This window comes from Mustela putorius, unplaced genomic scaffold (genome assembly GCF_011764305.1).
Source record: "Mustela putorius furo isolate JIRA1106 unplaced genomic scaffold, ASM1176430v1.1 tig00000056_pilon_pilon_pilon, whole genome shotgun sequence".
Lineage (NCBI taxonomy): Eukaryota > Metazoa > Chordata > Mammalia > Carnivora > Mustelidae > Mustela > Mustela putorius.
The window spans coordinates 4460086-4487912 of NW_025421263.1; the positions used below are offsets into that span (position 1 = coordinate 4460086).

General features: G+C 36.0%; 1 protein-coding gene across 5 annotated transcripts in view; it reads left to right on the top strand.

Moving 5' to 3' along the window:
* Window positions 1-205: 205 nt before the first annotated feature.
* RBM46 (RNA binding motif protein 46) overlaps window positions 206-27827 on the top strand; it is a 51780-nt gene continuing 24158 nt past the window's right edge. For 2 of the 5 annotated variants that reach the window (XM_013045631.2, XM_013045632.2), the window contains exons 1-4: window positions 13245-13511; window positions 15572-15733; window positions 19028-19495; window positions 20226-21008. In XM_013045631.2, the coding sequence (XP_012901085.1) occupies window positions 13469-13511; window positions 15572-15733; window positions 19028-19495; window positions 20226-21008 (1456 nt within the window). In that variant the 5' untranslated portion in view covers window positions 13245-13468. The other 3 variants (XM_004772021.3, XM_004772019.3, XM_013045627.2) reach the window with 3 other exon arrangements.

The following is a 27827-nucleotide window of genomic DNA, read 5'->3' on the forward strand; positions in this document are numbered from 1 at the left end:
CGACCAACCCCTAAAACTTGCTCTCCTAATTCCAATTGGTTAAAGTGCTTGTCGCTCCACGCGCTTTTAGTCCCCTCAGAGAGCCTCATTCAGATGAAAACCTGTGGTCCCTCCCACTCGCCCCTCCCTGTCTCCTCCCCGGGGCTGGTCACTGATTGGTTGAGGTTCCACTCCTCGTGGGGAGGTCTAGACCACTGCGCGCAGCGCCTGCTGGGAGACAAACCTAGGCGCGAGGACCGCGCGAGCTCCTCCGTGTGGGCTCCCCTCCCCCTGCGGCGACTTCCGCTCTGACCGACTGGTCCCCGAAACGGTGGCGGCGGTTTGTGGTCGTTGGTCTCAGGGATTTAGGACCAACATTTGAAGGCCAGAAGGGGTGAGGAGGGGATGGGGACAGCGGGGTCACTGCCAAACCGCTGGTAACGGCTGGAGACCCTGCCTCCCAGCCGCAAAAGGCCCTGCCCGACACACTGTCACGCCAAATGCGCAGTGGGGACCCACGCCCCGCTGGAGGCGGTGTCTGCCGGATTCGCCGTTCTCACTCCCCTGCCCCGTCGAGCCTTGGGAGAGCTAGTGTCAGAGGCTGGGCTTCCTGGCCCCAGAGGGCATCTTTGACTGGATAACTCCCGCTGTCACCCTTTGCGCCGCGTGGTACGAGGCGTCTGGCTCCCAGGTCCCCGGGCCGTCGGGGGGGCCCCTCGGCGGCTCCCTCCGCCCCCCCGGCGCCCTTCCCTCTTTCTGCCTTATTTCCGCTCTCCCCCGCCGCCTTCCGGCTGCTTCCCACCTGCTGCCCTCCATGTTCTCCTAACCCCGCGTCCGTCGACCGCCACACGTCGAGGGTGTCCGGCCGTTGTCGCGCTCGCGCGTTCCCCTCTAGAGGCTTTGGGACGACGTCCGGGGCGTCCCGACTGCTGGGTGAGATTTGGCAATCCGGTCGTTTTCACGGAGTTCTGGGGATGAGCCTCGAACTTTCCTCTGCCTTTGACCCTTTCTCTTTATTCCCCAAGTGCTCTCTTGTGTGTAGGGGTTTGAACAGCGAAAGGTTGCGGGTGTGCGGGCAAGATAACTGACCCCCTACCACCCCCCTGCCCCGCCTCGCGCCGCAGGCCGCCACGGAAGGTAATACTCGCAATAGTATCTGTGTTTCCTGACGTCAAGTAGTTTCAATTACAAACTTTTTAGCGTCTTTTCTTTGGAGTCCTGGAAGGACCACGAAACCTGGAGTCCGGAGATCCGGGCTTTAATCGTGGCGTTGATGCGAATTCTGAGATCCTTGGGAAGCCAGGACCAGTGAATTGGGGCACCAGTTTCCTCCTCTGTGAATTTGGTTAATGTTGAAGTTTCTTTTAAGCTCTCCCTTTCTATTCTTGACAAGTAATTTATAGCCTTTATAATATACGATGATTGTAACACAGGCCGATATTGCCGATGGAATACCCGGAGGAGCTTTTCAAGACTCGGCTTCTCTTTACAGATCTGTTCCACTTTGTGCTTGAGAATGGCGTCAGAGTCAGGAAGCAGGATATGTTGAGTGTATAAGTACACTAATATATAAATAACATACCCACTGTTGGTAGGATTTTCCTTACATGAATAATAGGAAGATATTTTCATTTCAGGAATCACTACAATGTATAGTTGCGCCTTTGGACAAACTTCAGTTCAGAGATTTTCAGAATTAAAGCTCCTCAGCTGTAATGATTGACTTCTTTCCAGGGTACATATCTAAAGGTTTCTTCTTAAAAATTTGGTTTTTTTTTTTTTTTTTTTTTGCACCTATATGCCATAATAGACATAAAGATCTGTTAGTGCTGCAATTAGCAGCGCCTTAATTTCTGTTTAAGGGACTGCTTATTTGCTAATTTTCACTTTAGAGGGTGGAGTATTGGACTTGAGCATTATTGCCAAAGATTATAATACATATCAACATCTGGAATATACATGTATAATATTGGATGTATTATGAGTTAACAATTATAAGAATATGCCGAATTTATGGACTGAAATTAAGCCTCATATTTTTAATGCTGTCATTTTTGTTGTTAGGAAACAGACATGTTTTAAGGAGGGTTTGTAACTATAAATGAAATAATTGTAAAATCTGTCTGGATTTGTATATTAATGCTGGGTTGTGTCTTATTTTATTTTACTATCTTATCATTGGTAAAGCAAAAACAAAAAAAATTGAGGAAAGAAAATGTGATCTCTATGTTCAAACTGTCACATTTTGGATGAAAGCTTTTAGAAAAACTTATGTAAGGAGTAGCAGTGTATTAGTGGCATACAAGAATTTTGGTTGTATTGTGGATATCTTTATCCTAAATTCCGAGAATTTTGTGTTCAACACAGTATTTAAAAAATTTATTGTTAATTATAAATTAAAAACTGTACTGCCCTCCACAGTATTACTAAAAGTTGTGAAACACCCAGTGCCAACGCTTTTTATACATTATATATTTAACTTCTAGAAATAAAAATGTGTCCTCATATTTTAATAAAAATAACTTAAAATGGAATTGAATTGATCCATCTATACCTTTTTACTCTGAAATACTGTTAGACTTCTAAATCCATACACTTTTGAATCATCCTTCTCAGTTTCCAACCATGTGGAAAATAGTGCAGTCTGTTAATAAAATGAGCTGCCAGTAAAAAACTTTCATTGACTTGGCCTCTGTGGTCTAAGCATACCATACTCAATTGAACTAACAAATCAGGAATTTAATACCATGTAATTTAAGGAATGCCATAAAGATCTAATGTGATTTCTATAAAAGCATTTTGATACCTTAAAAATTAATGTTTTCTTCACTATTGTATTCACATTTTAAAAATCATAGTAAAATTTATAAAATGTTCATTTTCACTTGATAAATTTTTACTGTAATTCATAAAATGAAGTTTCAACTTAAGTAGTTTAAATGTGGCTGACACAGATTTCTTTAGATAAATGATTAATTTTCATGTATATTTTGCTAAAATAGTGCTAGTTATTTTTTGGCTAATATCTATTTTGAAAGGCAGTATGAATTTGAAAATTTATATTTTTGCCAACTTATTAAGGATGCTTAAAATTAATGAGGATAAAGTTAGCAGTTAAAGCTAAAGGCTTGATTTGAACTGTTAGTTTGAACTGTTAGTTGAATACCTATCCTGTGATTGGTTATGCCATGTGGCTGTCTACTTTATAGCTCAGAGGATTTTTTTCTTTAACTTTTCTTCTAATTTTACTTTTGAAACTGAGCTGGGGAGGAATCTTTGAAGTTCAAAATTCAGGAAAAAAATTTATCCATGAAAACTAGAGTTTATATGTGATATAATAACTTTTATAACAACTTTTAATCTGCTGTCCCTGCTTTTTTTTTTTTTTTTTTTTTTGCTGTTTATGTCAAGAACCTCCTTCCTTTACTCAGATTCCTTGGGTCAGCAAGACTAATTGAGCCTAGAAGCTTCAGTTGGTATGTCAGTTTGGTTATGATATATAGGACTGCTATGCTTTCTTGGAATTTTGGTAATTCTCAGATTGATTTTGGAATATTTTATAATAAATATAAAGACATGATATGCCTGTTTTAGATTTGATTTTTAATTCTCTTGTTAAGGTTCTTAAATTCTGGCTTTTTTTAGAAATGTATTTTGTTAAGTATGGTATTAAAGTTATATATTTTTAGATTTTTGCATTAGCTATGTGTATATATTACTTGTGTTGTGGAGGCTTTAGGAAAAAGCATATATTCCTTTCCTTTTTAAAAAAAAATTATTTGGGAGAGAGGGAGAGCAGAGTGAGAGAGAGAGAGAGAGTGCACACACATAGAAGTTGAGGAGAGGAGCAGAAGGAGAAGCAGATACCCCACCAAGCTCAAGACTCAGTCCCAGAACCCAGGGATCATGACCTGAGCCAAAGGCAGACATTAACTGAGCCACCCAGGTGCCCCTTTCTAAAGAGAGGGTGAGACAAAAGAAAAAAAAAAAAAGGTGAGATTAGTGACTCTCTTGTATGTCTTATACTTATGTAATTTTAAGTTTTTAAGATATTTTGGTTGAGATTTCTTTAATGTATGAAGTCCAGCATAGTTTTCTAGTTGTTATCTATTAAAAAGAGTCTTTAATGTGTAGACTGAGCAATTTCAACATGACACGCTAGATATCTTTAAAAATACAACTTTAGAGACATGAATTGACCCAAAATATATATCTGTAAGTAATTGCTGGGGTGGGTTTTATTGCACACATCAGCCATTTACAGTAAGCTGTGAGTTACAGAAAAACAAAACAAAACTGTGTATTAATTAAATTCTACATCTTGGGTAGAAGCAGAAGGTATATTTACCAGTTGTTTTTATAGCAGTAAATAGATATGTAAGGTAGCATATTAAACTAGTGGCATGTTTAAAATATATAAATCTCATATTTGCCACTTCTCCACATTGTATCAACGTAATCTCTTTAGTGTAATGGACCAGCGTAGTGTCCCATGGGGTGGGCCATCTTAAGTTTATAAATGTCTGAAGGTTTGAGCCACAGGTCTTTTCGGTTACTAGTTTTGTGACCTTAAGCAAGTCTAATATTCTCTTAGTAGAAAATCTTCAAGGATGGTATAATGTCAAAACCTGGTAAAAACAATCTTAAATGGAGAAAGGTAGCTTTATTATTTTTAAAAAAATGTTTCTTCAGAATATCACATATACTTGGTCTTCAAATGTAAACACATTTTTAAAATGGATCAAGCTAAAGGCTTGATTTGAACTGTTACTTGAATAATCAGTCTCATTACAAGGATGACAGAATTTCGACTATTTAAAAAGACAGTGTAGAAGGTTCCTGAGTGGCTCAGTGTGTTAAGCCTCTGCCTTTGGCTCAGGTCATGATCTCAGGGTTCTGGGATAGAGGCCCGCATCAGCTCTCTGCTCAGCAGGGAGTCAGCCACCCCCCACCCCTCTGCCTGCCTCTCTGCCTACTTGTGATCTCTCTCTCTGTGTGTCGAGTAAATAAATAACATAAAAAAAAAAAAAGTGTAGAATCATTTTTCACTGGTCCAACCAGGACAGTTTTAAAATATTTTCTGATTATATTTGGAAAGATTGTTCTTAATTAAGCATGAAAATAAGAAAGTTATGTCTTGGGGGTGCCTGGATAGCTTAGTCGGTTAAGTGTCCGACTCTGGATTTCAGCTCATGATTTTGGGGCCATGCTGGTTGTGGCACCTGCTTAGGATTCTTTGTCTCCTTCTCCCTCTCTTCTCTCCTGCCTCTCACTCTCTCTTTAAAAAAAAGTTATATCTTGGAAAAGGAGGTTAAGTTAGGCCATATCGTAGATGGGACACAAGTGGGTAAAAGGTCAGAGGGGAAGTTAAGAAATTGTGGGTTGAATCTAATATGATGGAATTCAGTATGGCTTTAAAATCCAATTACTTTGACATAGGCTAAGAAAGATTTGGGTATTTTGTTGACAGTATGCTTGATTTGAAACATCAATGCCATGCAGCTATATAGAACACTAACATCTTTCTCTGTAATTTTGGCCACTATGCTTTTAAAGAAAAAAGAGTCAGGATAGTGAGGGAACATGAAACTGTTTGTGTAAAGAGTAGTTAAGGCAGCATTTTCTAAATAATTTCAGAGAAAGTTAATAGAAGTAGTAAGGTCGTGTAGGGTGGAAGGAGTAGGGTATTGTGTTGAAATAGAAGTTATAGCTGAAAGATTTGTTTTAACTGAAAGTTTTCATGGCCTTAAATACACTGATTTTCATTGTGATACTCTTAAAAGAGTGGTATAGTGATTCTCAGATGTATTTAGGTATGGAACACATTTTTGAGGGCTGTTAATTGCTCTTGGAATAGTATTCTAAGGGATACCATTTTAGGAAATGTTGGGTTTAAGGTGGGTGATAGAATGAGATAATTTTTAGGATCTCTAAAAAATCTGACATTATTTATTAGAGTTTTTCCAAGAGGTTTTTTTTTGTTGACTTCTCCCCCCTCTAAGTTAATACAGGTGTGGTTTTTTTTTTTTTTTAATGGTATAGTTTTTCAAGAGGCATGAGTAACTGAATAGTTGTTACAGTTGTATTTTAAAAAAAAAGATTGATGTGAAAAAAAATTTGGATTTAGATACTGGTTTTGCAATTTATATGATTTCAGGCGAATCACATCACTTTTCAGAGATCTCAGATTATTAAATATCTAAAATGGAGGTAGTCTAAAGTAGAGCTTGGAGCCCAACATTTAGGCAGACAGGTCTCTGATTTGAGTATCTACCCTACCAATTTGTGGGCACTATAACTTTATCTTAGTCTCAGTTTATTTTTGAAATAAAATAGAATAGTACCTCACAGGGTAATGAAATGATGTTTATAAAGTGTCTGTCATGCAGGGTATATAAGGTGCTAAATAAATGAATGCAGAAATAAACATAAAATGGAATTTCCTAGATTAGGAATGTAAAGGTAAATGTTGTAAAGTAACCCGTCAAAGATCTCCTGACTAAGCACAGAATTCAGGTCTTCTCTCACCCAAGTCTATTATTTCTAGTTGCAATAATCCCATCCTTTCTGTCTTATTCACTGAATGGTAATCACATACCAGGGAGTGTACCTGGTGGTAGAGATTTGGAAATGAAAGGCTAGACTCCGGCTATTTGGCAAAATTTAGGGGAGAGGGAGGTAGAAGGGATTGACAGACCAGCACTCTCAGATGGGTTCTGTGATGATAGTACAAATAGAGGAATACTTAGTTAGCATTTAGACGGGAGGGTCACGGGGAGGTTTTCCTAAAGGATATTAGGAATGGGAAAGGCAAAGAGAGTGAGAAAGGACTGTGGGAACAGGCTATATACAAAGGCTGGTATGTGAGAACTTGGCACATTTGACAAATTGCAAAAAGGTAAGTATTGTTGTTCACATATATTAAGAAATGAAATTGGAGAAGTAGACTGGGCCAGATTATGAAAGGACTTTTAAAAGTGACCTTTTGTTTTTCTTTCTCTTTTTTAAAGATTTATTTATTTATTGCAGTGAGGGGAAGGAGGAGAGGAAGAGGGAGAGATTCAAGCAAGACTCTTCACTGAGCACAGAGCCCCAGATGCTGCTCTTGATTTGATCTCAGGACTCTGAGATCAGACCTGAGCTGAAACCAAAGTTGAATGCTTAATTGACTGTGATACCTAGGCAACACTATGGCTTTTTAAAGAGTTTAGATTTTATATTTAAGGAAGAGTGGAAACCCTCAAAAAGGCTTCTTGCTTTTAATACAAGTAGTACATGTTTTTGGCAGTCACAGAAAAGTGAAAATTAGAGTACTCTGACTCCTCATTCCTACTTACCAGTGATAATTACTGTTTAAATGTCTTGTAAATATTTCTAAATTTTTTTTATGCTTCTACAAACGTGTGAATGTATATGTGAATATCTTTAAACAAAATATTTCGGTTGGTAGACCAGTAAACATCTTGTTTTCCAATGTAATTTTTTAAAGATTTTTATTTATTTATTTGTCAGACAGAGATCACAAGTAGGCAGAGAAGGCAGGCAGAGAGAGGAAGGGAAGCAGGCTCCCTGCTGAGCAGAGAACCCAATGCAGGGCTTGATCCCAGAACCCTGGGATCATGACCTGAGCCGAAGGCAGAGGCTTTAACCCACTGAGCCACTCAGGTGCCACCTTCATATATTTCTTAGTATTTTTCCATATCAGTACATACAAATCTGACATTCTCTAACAGTTACATAATATTCCATTATGTAGTTAACCATAATTTTAAAATATTTTATTCATAGACAACTAGCTATTTTTTTAGATTTTTTGGTCTTTTTTTAAAAGATTTTATTTATTTACTTGAGAGAGAGAGATGCTTAACCAACTGAGTCACTCAGGGCCCTTCCAGATTTTTGCTTTTACATACCTTGTTTCAGCCCACATATTTTTGCATACTTGTGAAACTATATCTGTAGGTTAATTTTTTAGTGATTACTAAGTTTATAAACACTTTAGATTTTGATAAATATTAGCAAATTTCCATCTAAAAAGATAATTCCAATTAAATACATGCCTCTTAACAATATATGAAGTCCTATGAGGATTTTTCTGAATTTTCTGTAGATTCTTCATCCAACAAATAATTCTTGAGCACCTACTATGTACAAAACACTGTAATGGATAGCAGGCTAATTGTTCAAGGCATATGGAGTCTCTGCCCTTAGACGCAGCCCAGAGTTAAAACCATAGGAAGTCCATAGGTGGTGTTTGGTCTGTACAGTGTTTGTTACTGTTTATATATTTGATATAATTTTCAGTTTTTTGTTTGGTTTATTTTGGTTTTTTTGAGTATGCAATACTCTGTTTTCAAGGAACCATGTTTGAATACTTCCACTTGGCAGGAAGTTACCTTCTGTGTCAGTCCTTTCTAACTTAGCACAGTTCTGTCTGCTAAGTAGAAAGTTATATTACTCTCTGTCCCCAGCACCAGACATTCGTGATTGTAATTCTGCCCCTTAGGGTCATCATTATGACTGAAAGTCCAGTAAAGTGACTTGGACATAGAAAACATTTAATAACGGTATAGAGAATTGAACTGAATTTTGAGAATTTGACTCATTAAGTTTTGAATTGGAATTTAGAACTAATATATAACCAGGACTGTTTGAACATGATTTTCTACCAGATTACTTTTTAGTCATGCCATTTTTATGTCTGTTGAGTATCACACATGTAAATGCAATAACGTTTATGTAGCTTAGCAATATTTTACTTTATTTTTTATTGAAGTATAACATATAGTATTATGTAGTTTCAGGTGTACAATATAGTGACTAAACAGTTCTGTGCATTTTCAGTGCTTATCTCAGTGTACTCTTAATCTTCCTCATCTCTTTCACCTACCACCCACCCATATCCCTTCTGGCAGCCACCAGGTTTCTCTGTAAGAGTTTGTTTTGAGGATTTTGGGGGGTTTCTGTTTTGTCTCTTTTGTTGTCTGTCCATTTGGCTTTATTTCTTAAATTCCACATATGAGTGAAATCTTACGGTTATTTGTATTTCTCTGACTTACTTGGCTGGCTTAGCACAATACCCTCTAGGTTCATCCATGTTGTCACAAATGGCACAACTTCATTCTTTTTTTATGGCTGAATATATTGCACTATATGGAATATGCCACTTCTTCTTTATCCATTCATTTATCAGTGGACACTTAGGTTGCTTCCATTTCTTGGTCTTTATAAATAATGCTGCAGTGAACATAGGGGCACATACATCTTTTTAAATTAGTGTTCTCTTATTCTTTGGGTAAACACCCAGTAATGGAATTACTGGATAATATGGCAATTCTATTTTTAATTTTTTGAGGAACCTCCATAGTGTTTCCCATGGTGGCTGTACCAAATGCATTCCCACCAGTTCTGCAGTTTAGTAGGTAAAAGTAGCTCTTTGGTTCTCAAATTAAAAAAAATTTTGAGTCACATAAAAATCTGCAGATTTCTGGCTCCCCTCCTGAAAAACTGGAAAATTTGGCATAACTGGGAGACTGGATTTGATCATGATAACAATTTGCTAGAATTTTGTAGCCCTTTTCAGATGGTGCTTAACACTTCTTAGAGTCTTATCCTTGGCCTTTCTGCTTATCTAACATTTCTTCCCAGGGACTTGTAGGCATTTGAATTGGTCATTTAGTGGATACAAAAACTTAACATGTGCAAAACTGAACTGTTTCTACCCCTAAAGTCTGTTCGTTTTCCTCATCTTTCTGCTTCTCATGGCCCAGGCCAATACTGGGGTGTTATCCTTGACTTCTCTGTTTATCTCACAACCCATATCCAGTCTGTCAGTGAATTCTGTTGGATGTATTTTAAAAATATATCTCCTATCAGAGACTCCTTCTTTTCTTCTTTTTCCCTTCACCAGCCTCTCTGGTCCATTCTGCCATTTTCTGTCACCTGAATTTTAGTTGTAGTCTTCTCATTAGTCTCCCTGTTTCCACTTTTTGCTTTCCATTTTTGTTGTTGTTGTTAAAGGTTTGATTTTTAAAGTAAACTCTACACCTAGTGTGGGGCTCGAACTCAGAATCTGAGATCAAGAGTTGCATGCTCTACCAACTGAGCCAACCAGGCATACCACCTCTTTTCACTTTCCAAAACGGTAGCCAAAAGACCCTTTTGAAAGGAAAGATCCTATTACTCCTGTGTTCAGGAACCTATGGTGGCTTCTCATTTAACTCAGAATAAAAGCTAAAGTCCTTTGTGACCTGACTTACAAGGTCTCTGTGTCATGTGACAGCTTGTTATCTCTTTGACCTCCTCTCCTACTATTCTTATCACACCCCCCACTGTCTTACCATACCAGTTCCCTTGCCTGTACTTTTTGTGTGCCATGCACACTTGTACCTTGTACCTTTGTCTTCGTTTTTCTATTTGTGTGCAGTGCTTTTCCCAAATACCTGCATGGATGGGTTTCTTAATTTTTTGCTCAAATGTTATCTTCTCATTGAGGTCAGTAGTAGTTATCCTATTTAAAATTATACTCTCTCTTCTGTCAGTTCCTTCCATGAGTCCTATCCCTGTCTGTCCCCTGCAACACTACTACCTTTCACATATATTCCTACCTTATTACTTTCATTATCAGAATTTTGGTCTTTTATTTACTGATGTATCCCAGACATAAGGAATAGTATCCACATACAATTGGTGCTCAACAAACATTTGTTGGACAAGTGAATGAATCCTGAGTTTGCAATCCCTGGTCTGCAGTTTGTGCTTTTCTTATTATTTTATTAGTCAATTTATTATACAATAATACTTATTAGAAGTTAGTTTTATTTATTGTTGCATATTAATTAGATAGTAAATACATTTATAGTGTTTATATGAAAATAGTTTTCAGCCCTTAATACTTAATCCTGGTAAGAACGCTGTGAGGTAGAAACTATTATTATCCACTTTTTTTTTTTTTTAAGATTTTATTTATTTATTTGACAGACATATCACAAGTAGGCAGAGAGGCAGACAGAGAGTGAGAGAGAGAGGAGGAAGCAGGCTCCCTGCTAAGCAGAGAGCCCAATATAGGTCTTGATCCCAGGACCCTGGGATCATGATCTGAGCCGAAGGCTGAGGCTTTAAACCACTGAGTCACCCAGGTGCCCTATTATTATCCATTTTTTTAAAAAGATTTTATTTATTTATTTGACAGAGAGAGATCACAAGTAAGCAGAGAGGCAGGCAGAGAGAGAGGAAGGAAGCAGGCTCCCTGCTGAGCAGAGAGCCCGATGTGGGGCTCGATCCCAAGACTCTGGGATCATGACCTGAGCCGAAAGCAGAGGCTTTAACCCACTGAGCCACCCAGGTGCCCCTATTATCCATTTTTTAAGGACAAGTAAACTGAAGACCAAAGTCAGAGCTAGTAAGGGAAAAGCCAGGATTTATATTTAAGCAATTATTTAGGTACTTGAATTTGTTCTTTAATTTATCACACCATTCTGCTCATCTTTATTTTAAATAAACCTTAAATGTATGTGTTGCAGATAATTTTTCCTTGTTTAAAATTTTCTATCTTGATTTTGCTTTTTTGCCCTCCAAAATAGTTTAATATTTATGTAGTAAAAATAATAGAGTAATATTTTCCTTTGAGGCTTGTTTATTTTTTGAAGGTCCTTTTTGTTTCTAAGATTCCCCTTAGTTTTTTGATTTGTAGTCAAAGCTTAAGATGATCAGATACACATTTTATATCACCTTGATGGCATTGTGGAGATTTTGTTTGAAGGGCGTAAGACTAAAACCTGGAACAACAGTTAGGAACCTAGTACTTACCCAGTAAGAAATAATTGAGGACGGACTGTGGGGATGGACAGGAAGAGATTGATTTCAAGATATATTCATAGGTAAAATATGCAGGTCTTTGTGACTGATTAGCTGTGAATTAAAGGAAGACTACATTAGCTTGCAAGTTGCTGGTTTTAAGTTTGGAGGAGAGGGAGTATGTTTGTTGTGATGCCATTTATTGGTTGAATGGATGAATTGATGGGAGATATAAAACAGGAAGGAATATAAACAGGTTTGGAAGATAAAGTGGTACTCACTTTTGGATATGTTGAATTCAGGATGCCTACTGAATACCTAATTTTCTTTCCCTTTTTTTAGAGAGAGAACACTAGTGGGGGTGGGGGAGGGTCAGAGGGAGAGAGAGAATCCCAAGCAGACTCCTTGCTGAGCATGGAACCTGATGAGGGGCTCTATCTTAGGACCCTGAGATCATGACCTGAGGCGAAATCAAGAGTCAAACCCTTAACCAATGGAGCCTGAGTATCTCATTTTCAATACGTTCATTCGGCAGTTTGGTAAATGAATCTTAGCTTCCTGAAGAAAACTGGGCTACTAAGTTGAAGGAATAAGGTAGATGGCAGGTAGAAAATATATGGGTCTATGAGCTACTTTCCTGCCTTGTTTTCTTCAGAATTACTTCATTGAATAAAATATAACAGTTCGCAAAGAGCTTTAAAGACTGTGAAAAGTTTGTATGTCTGTTATATGTGTGATATTAATGTGTTTGTAGCTATATTCATCACTCAGAAAACTTCAGCTATTTTACAATTAGGAGGGATTCTAGGAGTCACTTGACTTAGGTATATGAATTCATAATTTCTGAATATTCCACTTGCATAAAAGTCAGTTTGGATACTTTGTTTTTTGAGGGGCTTTTAAGGTAAAATTGTGGCAAAAGGGCATTTTCTTGGCAGGAGGGGATATTGAGATCAGGAAGACCTCGTATTGAATTCTTTCTGTGCCACTTTCTGGCCCCATGATCTTGGATAATTTATCTTTCTTAGCCTCAGTTTTTTCATCTGTGGAAATAATTTTCTTTTAGCAAGGTTGAGACTCCCTTTTAGTGGTTTTAGAAGCTAGAGATAATGTATACATGTTTTCTTGTGTTTATAATAGGCTACTAAATAAACGGAACCTCTTCTGATTTTTGTTTTCAACCTGTTTTTATCCAGTGTCATACTTTTGTTCTGAAATCAGTTACTGTAAAGATAAGTATCTGGATTCTAAGCTAGAGTTATTTGCAGATGTTTAATGGTTCTAAAGGTTCCAATATATGCATAAAATTAGTATTCATGTTTATGTCCAAAAAATGAGTTTAGAGGTTTTTAACAACAGTTAGCTAACTTAATATCCATGAAAGCTATGAGATAGGCAGTGTATTTTCTGCATTTTAAAGGTGAGAAAATTAGGTTACAGAAGGGCTAAGTAAGTTAAAATTATAGCTAGTTGAGTGCAAAAGGATTTGAATCTAGGCAGTCTGGCTTCAGAACCACAGTCTACTAAGTACTAGGGAGTAAAACTGCAGTGACAGTTTTCACTTACTCTAGAGCCGAAATTCTTTGGTAATGTCTTCTCCATTCCCACCCTCTGTCCACTGTAGAGATGCTAATGCTCTTCCCTAGGTTTGTGTCTGCCACAGCACAACTCCTCTGCCCCAATCTTTGAGAAAATGCAAGATGTTTCTGAGAACAGCAAAAACAAAAGCACTGTGGGTATGTGAAAAAATAAGATGAGCTGCCCTCTATATTTATCAAAACTAACCTTTAATTAAGCCTCAGGTGATTCTAACAAGACTTTTACTTCATTGCCCCATTTAATCCTAACAGCGGCTTTGCAATAACTTGTATTGGTATTCTCATTTTATAGTGAGTAGAGAGAAAATAAGCTGACCAATTTGCACAGCTATAAAGTGGCAGAGCTAAGTCAAATTGAGGTGCTCTGGCTAAAAGTTTTGTACTTTTTTAAATGCTGTGCTGTGGTTTGGTTTCCATTTATAATAAGAAAAGTTCTGTTGAAAGTCAAAAATGGCTTGCTCAGTGCAAGATTTTAGTTTTTTTTTAAGAGAACCTTTTTTTTTTTATTTTTAAGATTTTATTTATTTGTCAGAGAGGGAAAGAGAGAACGGGTACAAGCAGGGGGAGCGGCAGGCAGAAGGAGAAGCAGGCTCCCAGCTGAGCAAAGGAGCCCGATGCAGGACTCCCATCTCAGGACCCTGGGATCATGACCTGAGCTGAAGGCAGATGATTAACCACCTGAGTCGCCTAGGTGTTTTAATTTTGATTTTAACTTTTTAAGAATTATTTATTTATTTGACAGAGAGAGAGTGAGAGCACAAGCTAGGCAAGCAGCAGGCACAGGGAGAGGGAGAGCCAGACTTGCTGCTGAGCAGGGAGCCTGATGTGGGGCTTTACCCCAGGACCCTGGGATCATGACCCGAGCTGAAGGCAATACTCAATTAACTGAGCCACCCAGGCACCTCTGTGGATTTTAATTTTTGTATTTGTTAATGATAACACCAAATAAGAGAGACATAAAATTAAGAAATAGAGTAAATCAGAGTATTAATCTTTTGGATCAAAGTGATTTTTCTGGCAACCTAAGGATATGGTAATTAAGTTCATTTAAAAAAATTAAAAACACATCTTTATATATAGTGCTCAACATAGATCTCAGGTTCTCTCTAGGTCCTGCTTACCCGTTGATGTAATTTTCTTTTTCTTTTTCTTTTTTAAGTTTTATTTATTTGAGAGAGAGAGAGAGAGCATGAGCAGGAGGGGCAGAAGGAGAGGGAGAGAGAACCTTAAGCAGACTTTGCACTGAGCAGGGAGCTGGACATGGGGCTCAGTCTCAGAACCCTGAGATCATGACTGGAGCCAAAACTAAATTGGATGCTTAACTGACTGTGCCACTGATGAGCCCCTAATGTAATTTTCTTAATCTGCTGCTAGTTGAAAATCACAGTAGTTCCTGTTTCTGCTCAGAGGAAGTGGTTTTGATCCCCACTTTCTCTAGTAGCAGCTTCTTGGAACAGGGTATTTGTTTACTTACTCCAAGGATCTGTTCAATTTCTGATAACTGGTGGGGTCCTTAAAGACTGCTGACAACTTGAACCATACTGGCATTAGGCTACATTTATCTGAAAAGTATAAGGCATAATAAAATCCAGGGGCACCTGGGTGGCTCAGTGTAACCCACTGCCTTTGGCTTAGGTCATGATCTTGGGGTCCTGGGATCTAGCCCTGCATTGAGCTCTCTGCTCGGCGGGGAGCCTGCTTCTCCCTCTCTCTCTCTGCCTCTCTGTCTACTTGTGATCTCTCTCTCTCTCTGTTAAATAAACAAATGAAATCTTTAAAAAAACATCATAAAATCCAGTTGGCCTATATGATAAAATAATTTAAACTTTGGGCTCCGTGGATCAGCAGTGGTCATATATTCATTGACGGCAGTATATTTATTTTGTTATTTCTGCTTTTTTTCTTCTCTAACTCCTTTCATGTATTTGTGTTTTCTATTTTTGTTGTTGTTCTTTTCTCTTTTTTACTTTTGCCTTCTTTTTTTGTAGCTTAATGCTTTTTAAAGGTACTGGTTAATTGATCAGTCACACTAAGTGAAGTTTCCAGCTTCCATTATGTAACATAACTTTGTGGGCAGGACCACAGTGGTCACCAATTGTAGCAGCCACAACTGTTTTTGGTTTCTTGAACCCCAAAGAAATCCTTCATAGGTCGCTGGTGCTTCATGTCATAAACACTGATTTTGAATTTTGTTTTAGGAATTGCAACCATGAATGAAGAAAACATAGATGGAACAAATGGATGCAGTAAAGTCAGAACTGGTACTCAGAATGAAGCAGCATTACTTGCTTTGATGGAAAAGACTGGTTACAACATGGTACAGGAAAATGGGCAAAGGAAATTTGGTGGTCCTCCTCCAGGTGTGGATTTATTTATGTTCAAAACTATTGAGTCTTCAATATACATTAGGTATATATATCCACAAATATTCCAAATAATAGTTCTTTCCTTATAACTGCTGAAATACCTTAGCAGTTATTTTTACCATTGTGAGGGAAAATTGGTAGATTATGTATGTTATGCATGTTTGACTCTTACATTTTTTTTTCAACTCTGCTCTTGGTTTAGGAAATAGTTGAGGAGAAAGTTGGGTTGGTTGGGTTTTCTTTTTTCCAATTTTTTATTAAATTCTAGTTAATTAACATATAGTTAATAATGGTTTCAGGAGTAGAATTTAGTGATTCATTGCTTACATATAATACCCAGTGCTCAGTGCAGCAAGTGCCCTGCTTAATACCTATCCCTTCTTTAGCTCTCCCCTGGCCAACCTTCCCTCCAGGAGCCTCCCATTTATTCTCTATAGTTAATAGTCTCTTATGGTTGGCTTCCTTCTCTTTATTTTCCCCTTCCCTATGTTCATCTGTTTTGTTCCTTAAATTCCACATATGAGTGAAATTATATGGTATTTGTCGTTTTCTGACTGACTTATTTTGCTTAGCATAGTACTTTATGCATGTTGTTGCAAATGGCAGGATTTCATTCTTTTTGATGGCTGAGTAATATTCCAAAGTATACTTCTTTATCCATTCATCAGTTGATGGGCATTTGGGCTCTTTCCATAATTTGGCTATTGTTGATAATGCTTCTATAAACATTGGGGTGTATATGCCCCTTCAAATCAGTATTTTTGTATCCTTTAGGTAAATACCTAGTAGTGCAATTGCTCAGTCATATGGTAACCCTGTTTTTAACTTTTTGAGAAACCTCCTAATTGTTTTCCAGAGTGACTTCACCAGTTTGCATTCCCACCAATGGTATAGAGGAAATTTATTTACTTTCTTGGAATCCTCACCAACATTTGTTGTTGCTTGTTTTATTAATTTCAGCCCTTCTTACAGGTGTGAGGTGGTATCTCATTATAGTTTTGATTTGTATTTTCCTGATGATTAGCAATATTGAGCATCTTTTCATGTCTGTTGGCCATCTGGATGTCTTCTTTGGAAAAAGGTCTATTCATGTCTTCTGCCTATTTCTTAACTGGATTATTTGTTTTTTTTTTGGGGGGGGTGTTGAGTTAAATAAGTTCTTTATAGATTTTTGGATACTAACCTTTTATTAGATAAGTCATTTAAATATCTTCTCCCATTCTGTAGGCTGACTTAGTTTTGTTGATTGTTTCCTTTGCTGTGCAGAAGCTTTTTATCTTGGTGAAGTCCTAATAGTTCATTTTTGCTCTTGTTTTCTTTGCCTCTGGAGATGTATCTGGTAAGAAGTTGCTATGGCTGGGGTTTATGGGTGGCTCAGTTGGTCAGACATCTGACTCTTGATTTCAACTCAGGTTATGATCTCAGGGTCATGAGATTGAGACCCACATTGGACTCTGTGCTCAGTGTGGAGTCTGCTTGAGGTTCTCCCTCTCCCTTTAAATAAATAAATAAAATCTTAAAAAAAAATTGCTACGGTTGGGGTCAAAGAGGTTGCTGCCCTTGTTCACTTCTAGGATTTTGATGTTTTTTTCCTTTCACACAGTTAGGTCTTTCATACACTTTGAATTTATTTTTGCGTATAGTATAAGAAAGTGATCCAGTTTCATTCTTCTGAATGTTGTTCAGTTTTCCCAGCACCATTTGTTGAAGACACTTACCTTTTTTTCCACTGGATATGCTTTCCTGCTTTGTCAAAGGTTTATTGACCATATAGTTGTGGGTCCATTGCTGGGTTTTCTGTTCTGTTCCATTGATCTATTTTTGTGTCTATTTGTGTCTATTTTGTGTCTATTGTGATCTATTATATGTGTCTATTTTTGTGACCATACCATACTGTCTTCATGATTACAGCTTTGTAATATAGCTTAAAGTCCAGAATTATGATGCCTCCGACTTTATTTTTCTTTTTCAAGATTGCTTTAGCTATTTGGGGTCTTGTGTGGCTCCATAAAAATTTGAGGATTGTTTGTTCATTGAAAAATGCTAGTGGATGGGGTGCCTTAGTGACTCAGTTAAATATCTTCCTTTAGCTCAGGTTGTGATCCTGAAGTACCAGGATTGAGCCCCACATCAGGCTTCCTGCTCAGTGGGGAGTCTGCTTCTCTCTCTGACCCTTCTCCATATCATGCTTGCTTGCTCTCTCAAATAAATAAAATCTTAAAAAAAAAGAAGAAAAATGTTGGTGGTATTTTGATATGGGTTGCATTAAAGGAGTAGACTGCTTCAGGTAGTATAGACATTTTAACATTATCTGTTCTTCCAGTCCATGAGCATGGGTTTTTTTTTTCCATTTCTTTGTATCCTCTTCATTTTCTTTCATGAGCATTCTGTAGTTTTCAATGTATAGATCTTCTTCCTCTTTGATTAGGTTTCATCCTAGTTATCTTATGGTTTTTGGTGCAGTTGTAAATGGAGTCAATTCCTTGATTTTTTTTTTTTCTTTTTCAGTATCGGTGTATAGAAATGCAACAGATTTCTGTACATTATTTTATATCTTGCAACTTTGCAGAATTTGTGTATTCTAACAATTTTTGGTGAAGTCTATTGGGCTTACTACTTGGGTTTATGAAGAGTCAGGATTGGGTCACTGGGAAAAAGAGTACTGTTAAAGGAGAGGTTATTTTGGGGAGGATTTTGAAAGAACAGTGAATAGAGGAGTGGTGTTTATACTAGAGGCAAACCAAATGGAAACAGCTACATAAATACGATGTTTTGCCTTTCTACTAGTAGCCAGTGTACTTTATTTGCTCAGAAACCTCCAGTTAGCTTTTTATTAGACTTAAGATAAAATCTTGCCTCTAGGCACCTGGATGGCAGCACTACAACTTTAGTACTACTTCAAGTATGTGTTAGCTGTATAGGCCTGTGTGCTCTATGGTGTTCTAACATACAAAACACTTGCTCTTTCTTAATATATCTGGAAGGTTCGTTCCCTCATTTTTTTCTCATCTCCTCTTAAACCTCATATGCTCAGAGAAGGTTTACCTGAATACCGAGAATATAAGCTCTTCTGTGGCTTTATTTTTCTTCATAGCACTAGTCATTATCTCTTTTCTCTGTTGAATGTAAGCCTTATGAGGAAGGGTCTTCTATTTTGTTCACTGTTGTACCATTAATATCTAGAATAGTGCATAGCACATAGCAGGCACAGTAAATTTGTGGAATGAGTGAATCATTGAATAGTGCATATAAATATCTTATTAGAATTTGTTTATTTTTGTCTTTCAGGTTGGGAAGGTCCCCCTCCACCGAGAGGCTGTGAAGTTTTTGTAGGAAAAATACCTCGTGATATGTATGAAGATGAGTTAGTTCCTGTATTTGAAAGAGCTGGGAAGATATATGAATTTCGACTTATGATGGAATTTAGTGGTGAAAATCGAGGGTATGCTTTTGTGATGTACACTACAAAAGAAGAGGCCCAATTAGCCATCAGAATTCTTAATAATTATGAAATTCGACCAGGAAAGTTTATTGGTGTGTGTGTAAGCTTGGATAATTGCAGATTATTTATTGGAGCTATTCCTAAGGAAAAGAAGAAAGAAGAAATTTTGGATGAAATGAAGAAAGTTACAGAAGGAGTTGTAGATGTCATTGTTTATCCAAGTGCCACAGATAAGACCAAAAATCGTGGTTTTGCATTTGTTGAATATGAATCTCACAGAGCTGCTGCCATGGCTAGGAGAAAACTAATCCCAGGTAAACTTGCCTTTTAAAGTTTATTTTTTCATATTAACCTAATTGTAAATATAGAAAAATGACAGCACCTTATGGATTGATATTTTGATAATATGTAATGCCCTTAAAGAGATAAAGAGATTTTTTGAGTAAGGAAGTAAAGTAAATGGTTCTAAAAAGACAAGAAGAAGTTGTCCCTATAAAATCAGTCATTATCTGTAATAATATATGAATTTACTGAATATATACACATATACACTTTTATTGTGGTGTTAATTGTTGTTTGGTAAAAATCCAAAGGACGGTACCTAATTCTTTTGTTAAAGGTCTTTTACAAATTTTTTTAAGATCTAACCCATTTCAGAGACAAAGACAGCATGTGCAGGGGGAGAGGGATGGGGAAGGGCAGAGGGAGAAAGAGAAACAGGCTTCCCACCAATATAGGGCTCCATCCCAGAACCCTAGAATCATGACCTGAGCCAAAGGCAGATGCTTAACTGACTGAGCCACCCAGGTGCCCCAATAAATGTCTATTTTTGAAATGTATTTGTACTGTTGACTCTTGAATTCCACTGTAAGTTCTGGCTGGGTTTGCCTTAGTAAAAACTTTCATGGAAGGTATCATGTGAGAAACTATATTTAACCAAATATACTGATATTGGAGTTCCTGCTTCTTTCGAGAAAGTTTTATTTAATAGTTTTTGACTTTTAGTTGTTTTAATTGTCTTCAGGTTAATTTATTTTTTTACAGGTACATTCCAACTATGGGGCCATACCATACAGGTAGATTGGGCTGACCCAGAGAAGGAGGTTGATGAGGAAACCATGCAGAGAGTTAAAGTTCTCTATGTAAGAAATTTAATGATCTCAACTACAGAGGAAACTATTAAAGCAGAATTCAACAAATTCAAACCTGGTGCAGTTGAACGAGTAAAGAAACTTAGAGATTATGCTTTTGTTCACTTTTTCAACCGAGAAGATGCAGTGGCTGCTATGTCAGTTATGAATGGAAAATGCATTGATGGAGCAAGTATTGAGGTAACACTGGCAAAACCAGTAAATAAAGAAAACACTTGGAGACAGCATCTTAATGGTCAGATTAGCCCTAATTCCGAAAATCTGATTGTGTTTGCTAACAAGGAAGAAAGCCACCCAAAAACTCTAGGCAAACCACCAACTCTTCCAGCTCGTCTCAATGGTCAACATAGCCCAAGCCCCCCTGAAATTGAAAGATGCACTTATCCATTTTTTCCTGGAACAAAGCTTACTCCAATTAGTATGTATTCTTTAAAATCCAATCATTTCAATTCTGCAGTAATGCATTTGGATTATTACTGCAACAAAAATAATTGGGCACCACCAGAATATTATTTATATTCAACAACAAGTCAAGATGGGAAGGTACTCTTGGTATATAAAATTGTTATTCCTGCTATTGCAAATGGATCCCAGAGTTACTTTATGCCAGACAAACTCTGTACTACGTTAGAAGATGCAAAGGAACTGGCAGCCCAGTTTACATTACTTCATTTGGGTAAGTTTAAAAATACTTTACATAATTATTGTAGAATATGAAACTAGGAAATACTATTATTAAAAATTATTTTGAATTGATAGTATTTAATATAGGTTTTACCTCAGTTTTATGAATTCATGGTAAATTATGTTGAGACTTTTCTCTTGTATAATCTTCCTATATTTAGCTTTTAGCTTTTTAAACATTACTTAGGGGAAAATTTGGTTTTGATTTACAGAGATCATGATCTTATTTCATTAATTTATTGTTTTTGTAATGACTAATCTTCATTTTATAATTTCTATATAACTTACAGGATGTTACTTAAACCAGCTTATAAGAGTGTCCCTACATCTTTGGTGAAGTCTACATAGTAATCATTTTGGGGGGCAGTAGCAGAGAGTTGGTAAAATCAGGGGTATTTCAGATGGATTATGTGTAGACACAACCTTAAGCTCACCAATCTGGAAATTTGTCATTATTACTCATGAAAGACGAAAAGCATCACCAAGAGGTGTTTATGACCATTCTCTTCTTAATTTCATGCTTTTAAAAGATTAAGTTTACTTAATACCTTTGAGGGATAGTTAAAAAGGCTTTGGTAACAAAACATTTTGCATTGTGAAGGAAGAGATGCAATATCACTCTGGTATTTTCTTCTGTTTTTTTTATTGTTAGTACCCTCCCCCCCCAACACCACTTTTTCTCAGTTTTTTGACAGAGTTATAGATTGTGTGATTATTTTGTGCCTCAAATAATATTTATTAGAAGAATAGTGGTTTCTTGAAGATAACAGTAATGAGTCCCCAAGAGGGATTATAATTGTTTCTTGATTATAATTGTCAAACTCTTAACTTAAAATTGATTTGTTATATGGTTGCAGAACCATACTACTGAAGCTTATTTCAGTTTAAAATTGATGCTCAAGTTTATTAAAGAGAAGGCAGTCTAAAAGGAAAACCATTGCGAAGGGGGGAGGGAATTTTATATGTGCTTATTCATGCTTAACCACCATAGTATGCATGTTTTTAGGAGAATCTGATCATCAGAATTTCAGGGCTGAAGGTAGGGTTTCTTTCAAAAGAAACTTTTTGGTCATGTCCTCAATTATTGGAAACATTAGGGGATTTTATAGTCATTGAAATTAATAAATTCTTAAGTATGATTTTCATTAATGCACAAAATAGAAGCCTTCCATTTTTTTTAATAAAGACAATTTAATTTAAAGATTAAAATTACATGGACAGCAAATAATTCAAATTAGGGTTCTTAGAAAAAATGGATCAAATTATTTTTTTGGAGTGGAATATAGGTAATTAGTTGCTGAGCAAGATTTTCTCAGAATACTTATATCTGATCTAACATGGTAATGCTAAAACATACTTCTCTCCCTACTCATTCCCTTACAAATTTAACTTAGCTTAAATTTCCAAGATTCTTAAAATAGTCTTAGTTCATAGTAGATTTTCCAGTTCGACATGATTTGCCCATCTACTTATTCCATAAAGATCAGATGCTAATTGAACCAGAGGTTTTTCATCAGCTTTTAACTCCATTATTGAGATGGTTTTGACTTGAGTTCTAGGACCATAGTTAGTTATATTGACTTTATAGTTCCTAAAGAGAATCCCTGTTCAGGTATAGTTTTCCCAACTTGATTTGTTTTTTTTTTTATGGATGAAGTTAGCTTCAATAAATGAAATACTTAGAGGACACAGTTTGCTTTAGTCCTCTATTTCAGATTTTATCAGCCTTATATAAAAGCTACTTAAAATTAAAAAATCGACAATTTCTATTTTATATATTTTCTCAGTTTCTAATTACCATCAGAGAGAAGACCCAAGATCTAAATATAAGCCAAAAATTTTAATTAAACACTAGGACTTGTTTGGATGCACTACACAAGGCTTTTGAGGCCTTATCTACAAAGTGACGTAAAAATCCTTATTGCAGTTGACCAGATATGTGAGTGAAGGTTGAGGCAGCTGAGAAGAAGGGATAGAATTTAGGGAAGTGTAAGAAACCGAAATCAGGGGTCTAGAAATCTTTGATCAGAAAACAAGTGCCTGACCTTTGGAGGTTATTAAAGTAGGGCAGGAATTATAGACAGCCAGGAGGTTACATGTTGCTAAATGGGAGATTAAGGTATATATATAGACTGAATATTGTTGTGGCAGTATTCTGGTTTGCTTTTTACTTCTGTTAATATTGGACTCTGTTAATATTGGGCTTTAAAGAGTTGATGCCTTTTTAGGTACAGATCTAAAGTTTGCAAGGTTTTATTGGGTGTTTAAGGGTTGAGATCAGTTGGTAATAGTGTGTTCTTAGAGGGTAAAGGGTGGTATGTTCTTCCTATCCTACTAAATATATACATGTTTCAAGCATTGGATTTTTCTGAGTCCTTGAGAGGTTGTTATTGGTTCCTAGAGTCTCCCAAATAGAGTTCATTAAATATTAAATCATCTTTTGGCTCTGTTTTCTTAAAGAATTTGAATGTACCTCTCCAGATGGTACAGATGAATTTGACTTCTATTTTAAAATGTTTTCTTTGGGTGTGGTAATTTTTTTTTCTTTTTTTAAGTTTGTTTTCATACCCTTCTGTTAACCCTTTCAGTTTGATGTTATTCTGAGCATTATTACCTAGTCTTACCTTGATGGTCTTTGATTATTATATGTGATATAGTCATTTACCTTTTTATTTCAGAGCCTTTAAGAATGTACTTTTAATACCCACATTGTTTGGGTGTTATCATGCCCATTTTTCAGGTTTGAAAAATAAAACAAAAAATTAGACTTTAGTTAAATGATTATCATTGGTGTTATGAGGAAAATAGTTTTCTTAAAGGGATAATAGGTACCTAAATGAGTAGTACTAGAGGTCTGAGAGTTTACTTCTAGTGACCATTTAATGCTTTTAGTGGAACCCTAAAAGTTCTTGGTGGGTAGTTCTTTAAAGTCAATTAAAAAAAATTGGGGTTATTTGGTCCCATTTAAAGTGAATTCTATTTTAAGCAAAATACCCCTAATAGAAGAAGCTAAAAGCTGGGATTTAATGCCAAAATTGAACCCTCTTTTTTTTTTTTAAACTTTGAAGTTGGAGACTATCTTCCTCTTCATAATGTCAGAGAATGATCTCGCTAACCTCACTGGAAACTGATTACGCAACCAATGGGATGAGAAATTGTCGCCTGTTTATATTTAGGAACCTGTAATATGTGAGATACTCAGTGGATTTAATACATAGACTACATACCTGTGGGCTCAGAAATAGTTTTCTATGCTAAGTATTTGATATGGAGATATCATGGGTCATTGAGTATCATATCTCTTTTTTAAAGATTTTATTTATTTATTTGACAGGTAGAGATCACAAATAGGCAGAGAGGCAGGCAAAGAGAGAGAGGAGGAGGCAGGTACCCTGCTGAGCAGAGAACTGTTGCGGGGCTCAGGTCCTGGGACCCTGGGATCATGACCTGAGCTGAAGGCAGAGAGGGTTTAACCCACTGAGCCACCCAGGCGCCCTGAGTATCATATCTTTTTAAATAAGCATTTTCTAGTTAATAGTTTTGTATCTGTTTAATAATGGATCCAGACTATGAGTGTGATAGTCTTTGCCACTATTTTGAACATTGGCCTTCCATATTTGCCACTGCTTTCCCCTGGAGGATTCTTAAACATGTTAGGAGTAGGATAAGAAAAATCAAGGAAATAAAGGGAGGTCCTGGAAAGTTACAGTTTTGACGAAAGTCCTGGAAAATACTTACTGGAAGGAGGGAGTAGCCTCAAGTGTGTCATGGCAGTTCACCTTGTTATATAATTTATTAGTAACCAATTGAAGGCAAGGCATTTTTTTTCTTATTTCTATGTTTGTATAATACTGACACAAGTGGCAAGTTTTTACTTTGAAACAGCAATAAAGAACCTCTGTCACAAATCAGCTTGTGCCGTTGATGTAATTTCATCATCTTTTGGCTGTGACTAATGAAGTTTATTAAAGAACAACTTTTCTTGAATGCTTCTCATGTACTAAGTGTAATTTTGTAGCAGTCAGGAGTTAAATATAAATAAAACTTTGTTTTTGGTCTTAGGGAGAAGGCAGAGACGAACTGCAGAAGTTTTGAGAGTACAAAGGAAGGGTGTGCCCACCTGATTTGAGTTGTAAATCTTGAGAGAGTTTATGGGTAGAGGGGCACAACATGAGCAAATACCTGCTAGAAAAACAGTATGGTTCGGGGTGGCTAATGGCAAACAGTTGTGTCTGGTATTTGCTTTGGTGATTTCAGTCAGATTTTAAGGATTAGAAATTGAAAAGTTGTGGACGTTAGTTAATTGAAATTTCATCAGTCTTGATTTTTATAAAACTTTGCAAGGTTTTTTTTTTAAATTTTTTTATTAGTATGACTGTGTTGATTTAAGTTGCTTTTCTTTTGAGCAAGTAATTTTTTTCTGGATGAATCCATCCTAAGTTGTGTGGACTATTTTATGTGTCATCTTACGGTCATCTTTTTAATATCTCCTATATTTTCTATTTTCAGTATTCATTTTGTGGCTGACTTGCATATTATTTCTCATATTTGACTTTGTAATGACATACTCTTTAGAATTTTTAATATTTTATGGTCATAGAGTGGTAAAATATTTAGATATATATTCTAAGCATGATAGCTGTTATCTTTGCTAAACCTTTAATGTCATTAAAATTAGGTTTTGATTTTTGCTACCACTTATAATTTGGTTGAAAGTTATAAAATAGAAGACACAGTACAATGAAAGAGAAGTTTTATTCTGAAAAATAATTGGTGCTTTTGTTCTTATGAGCTATCATTATTTCCAGATTGATGGGCAGAAATGCAAAAATAAAATTTTAATTAAAAAAATATGCTAACAAATTGCTTTGAAACAGAGAAACTTTTTTTTTTAATTTAGGAAATAATTTTGGGAGACAAGCTCAATATATGTAATGTTTGTATCATATTTAAATGAAATTTATTATAAATAAAAGAAAAAGAATGCCTTTAGAAAGTTATTTTTTCCAGTTTTAATTACAGTCCTAACTTTGATGATACTATTTCAAATTGATAATCTTAAAGAAAAATAATCTAAATTTCCTTTAAAATTCATCTAGTTAAAAAGAAGGAGGGATAACATCAACATTTGTACATTAATTTGTTTTTGTATGACCAAATGGTGAGATGAAAATTCCATTAACTCAACTATGTGTCTTTGACCCTCTAGAGGGCCCAGTGCTCATGAAAATGTATTTTTGTTCCTCTTGAAACATACTATTTTCTTCTGCAATATCATCATCTGGTATTACTCATAATTCTTATCTTATTAATACTTTTATATTAATGAACCATAATTATCATGGAGTTAATAATGTAAGAGAAGCAGCTTATTTAACACAAAGTATTGAGTAAAAATTTAAGAACCTATAGCCTCAATCACCAACAAACAGACCTTTCATGGCAAATGAATCATTTACTCTTTGTGTACCTCAGTGCCTTCACCTCTAAAATGTCAGGGTTTTTACTTGATGAGCTTTAAGGATTCCTTTATCCCCCCAATTTATGGTTTTGTTTAAAATATAGTAAAAAATCCTATGAAGGACCAGAAATAATAACTTGAATTTTTATACACACACACACACACACACACACACACACAAATATATATATATATATATATATTTGAATTTAAATAGTTTAAAACCAAGGGCTGCTTTTCTAGGAATTAACTATCAGTTTAATATCCCTTTCTTTATATAATTGAAAGCTTTCATCTCTCTCCTTCACAGCAGAAAAATGGGTTAAAAAAAAAAAGTAATGAGTCACCTATTTTATTTGCATTATGACAAGTAATTTCTTTTTGGTTATTTCTATCCCTGAATTTTTTCAGTTAAATATAATCAAAACTGAGATTTTATAAAACAACCTAATTACTTAAAAGTTTGGAAATTTGCCTTCTTTTGTAACAGAGAATCTAGGAAAATAATGATCTGTATTAAAACATATCATGTGACCAGCATTTCCATAGTTATGTTATTAACTAATGTGATCTGTGATTTCATTTGTTTTATATATTTATTTAATCGTGTTTGATTACTTTTTCTTTTGTTTCTTTGGTAATACCTTTCTGAAATACTTGCTCTAATATACATTTTAACAGTAGCTACTGCTTTATTTTTAAATTTAATATCTGATTTTGTCATTTAACATTTAAAAAATAATGGTTTGTAAATTTTCCTCCCTTGTATCAAATGCCACAATAAATTTTGCATGTATATTCCATTCTTAGATGTCAGCAGCAGTTTATAATTTTGCCACATGATGTCCCCTAAATATATTTTTTGGCATGGCTTTGAAAGGAATTTCAGTGTTATATTGAGATTTCTCTTCTTTCTGGCTTATTTTTGGGGGGAGGTAGACTCAGCAAAATCAGTGTGAAAAGCTGCATTAGTCTTCTGCCTGCTATGCCCTTATTTCTGTTTCCTATTGAATGGTAGACAGTAGTTACTTATGCTTTGGCAATATAATCTAGTGATAGGACTAGTGAATGGAGACAGAATGTTTTTAAAAAATGGTTTTACTATGATGATTTTATTCAAGTAATCATCTGTGCTTTTAACTACTTTAAAATTATTCAGTGCCAGTCATTTCCAGGTCTTTTGGTTAGATTAAATAAAGTATCTACTTTTATTTTTTTATTTTTTAAGATTTTATTTATTTATTCGACAGAGAGAGATCACAAGTAGGCAGAGAGGAAGGCAGAGAGAGAGGAGGAAGCAGGCTTCCCGCTGAGCAGAGAGCCCGATGCGGGACTCGATCCCAGGACCCT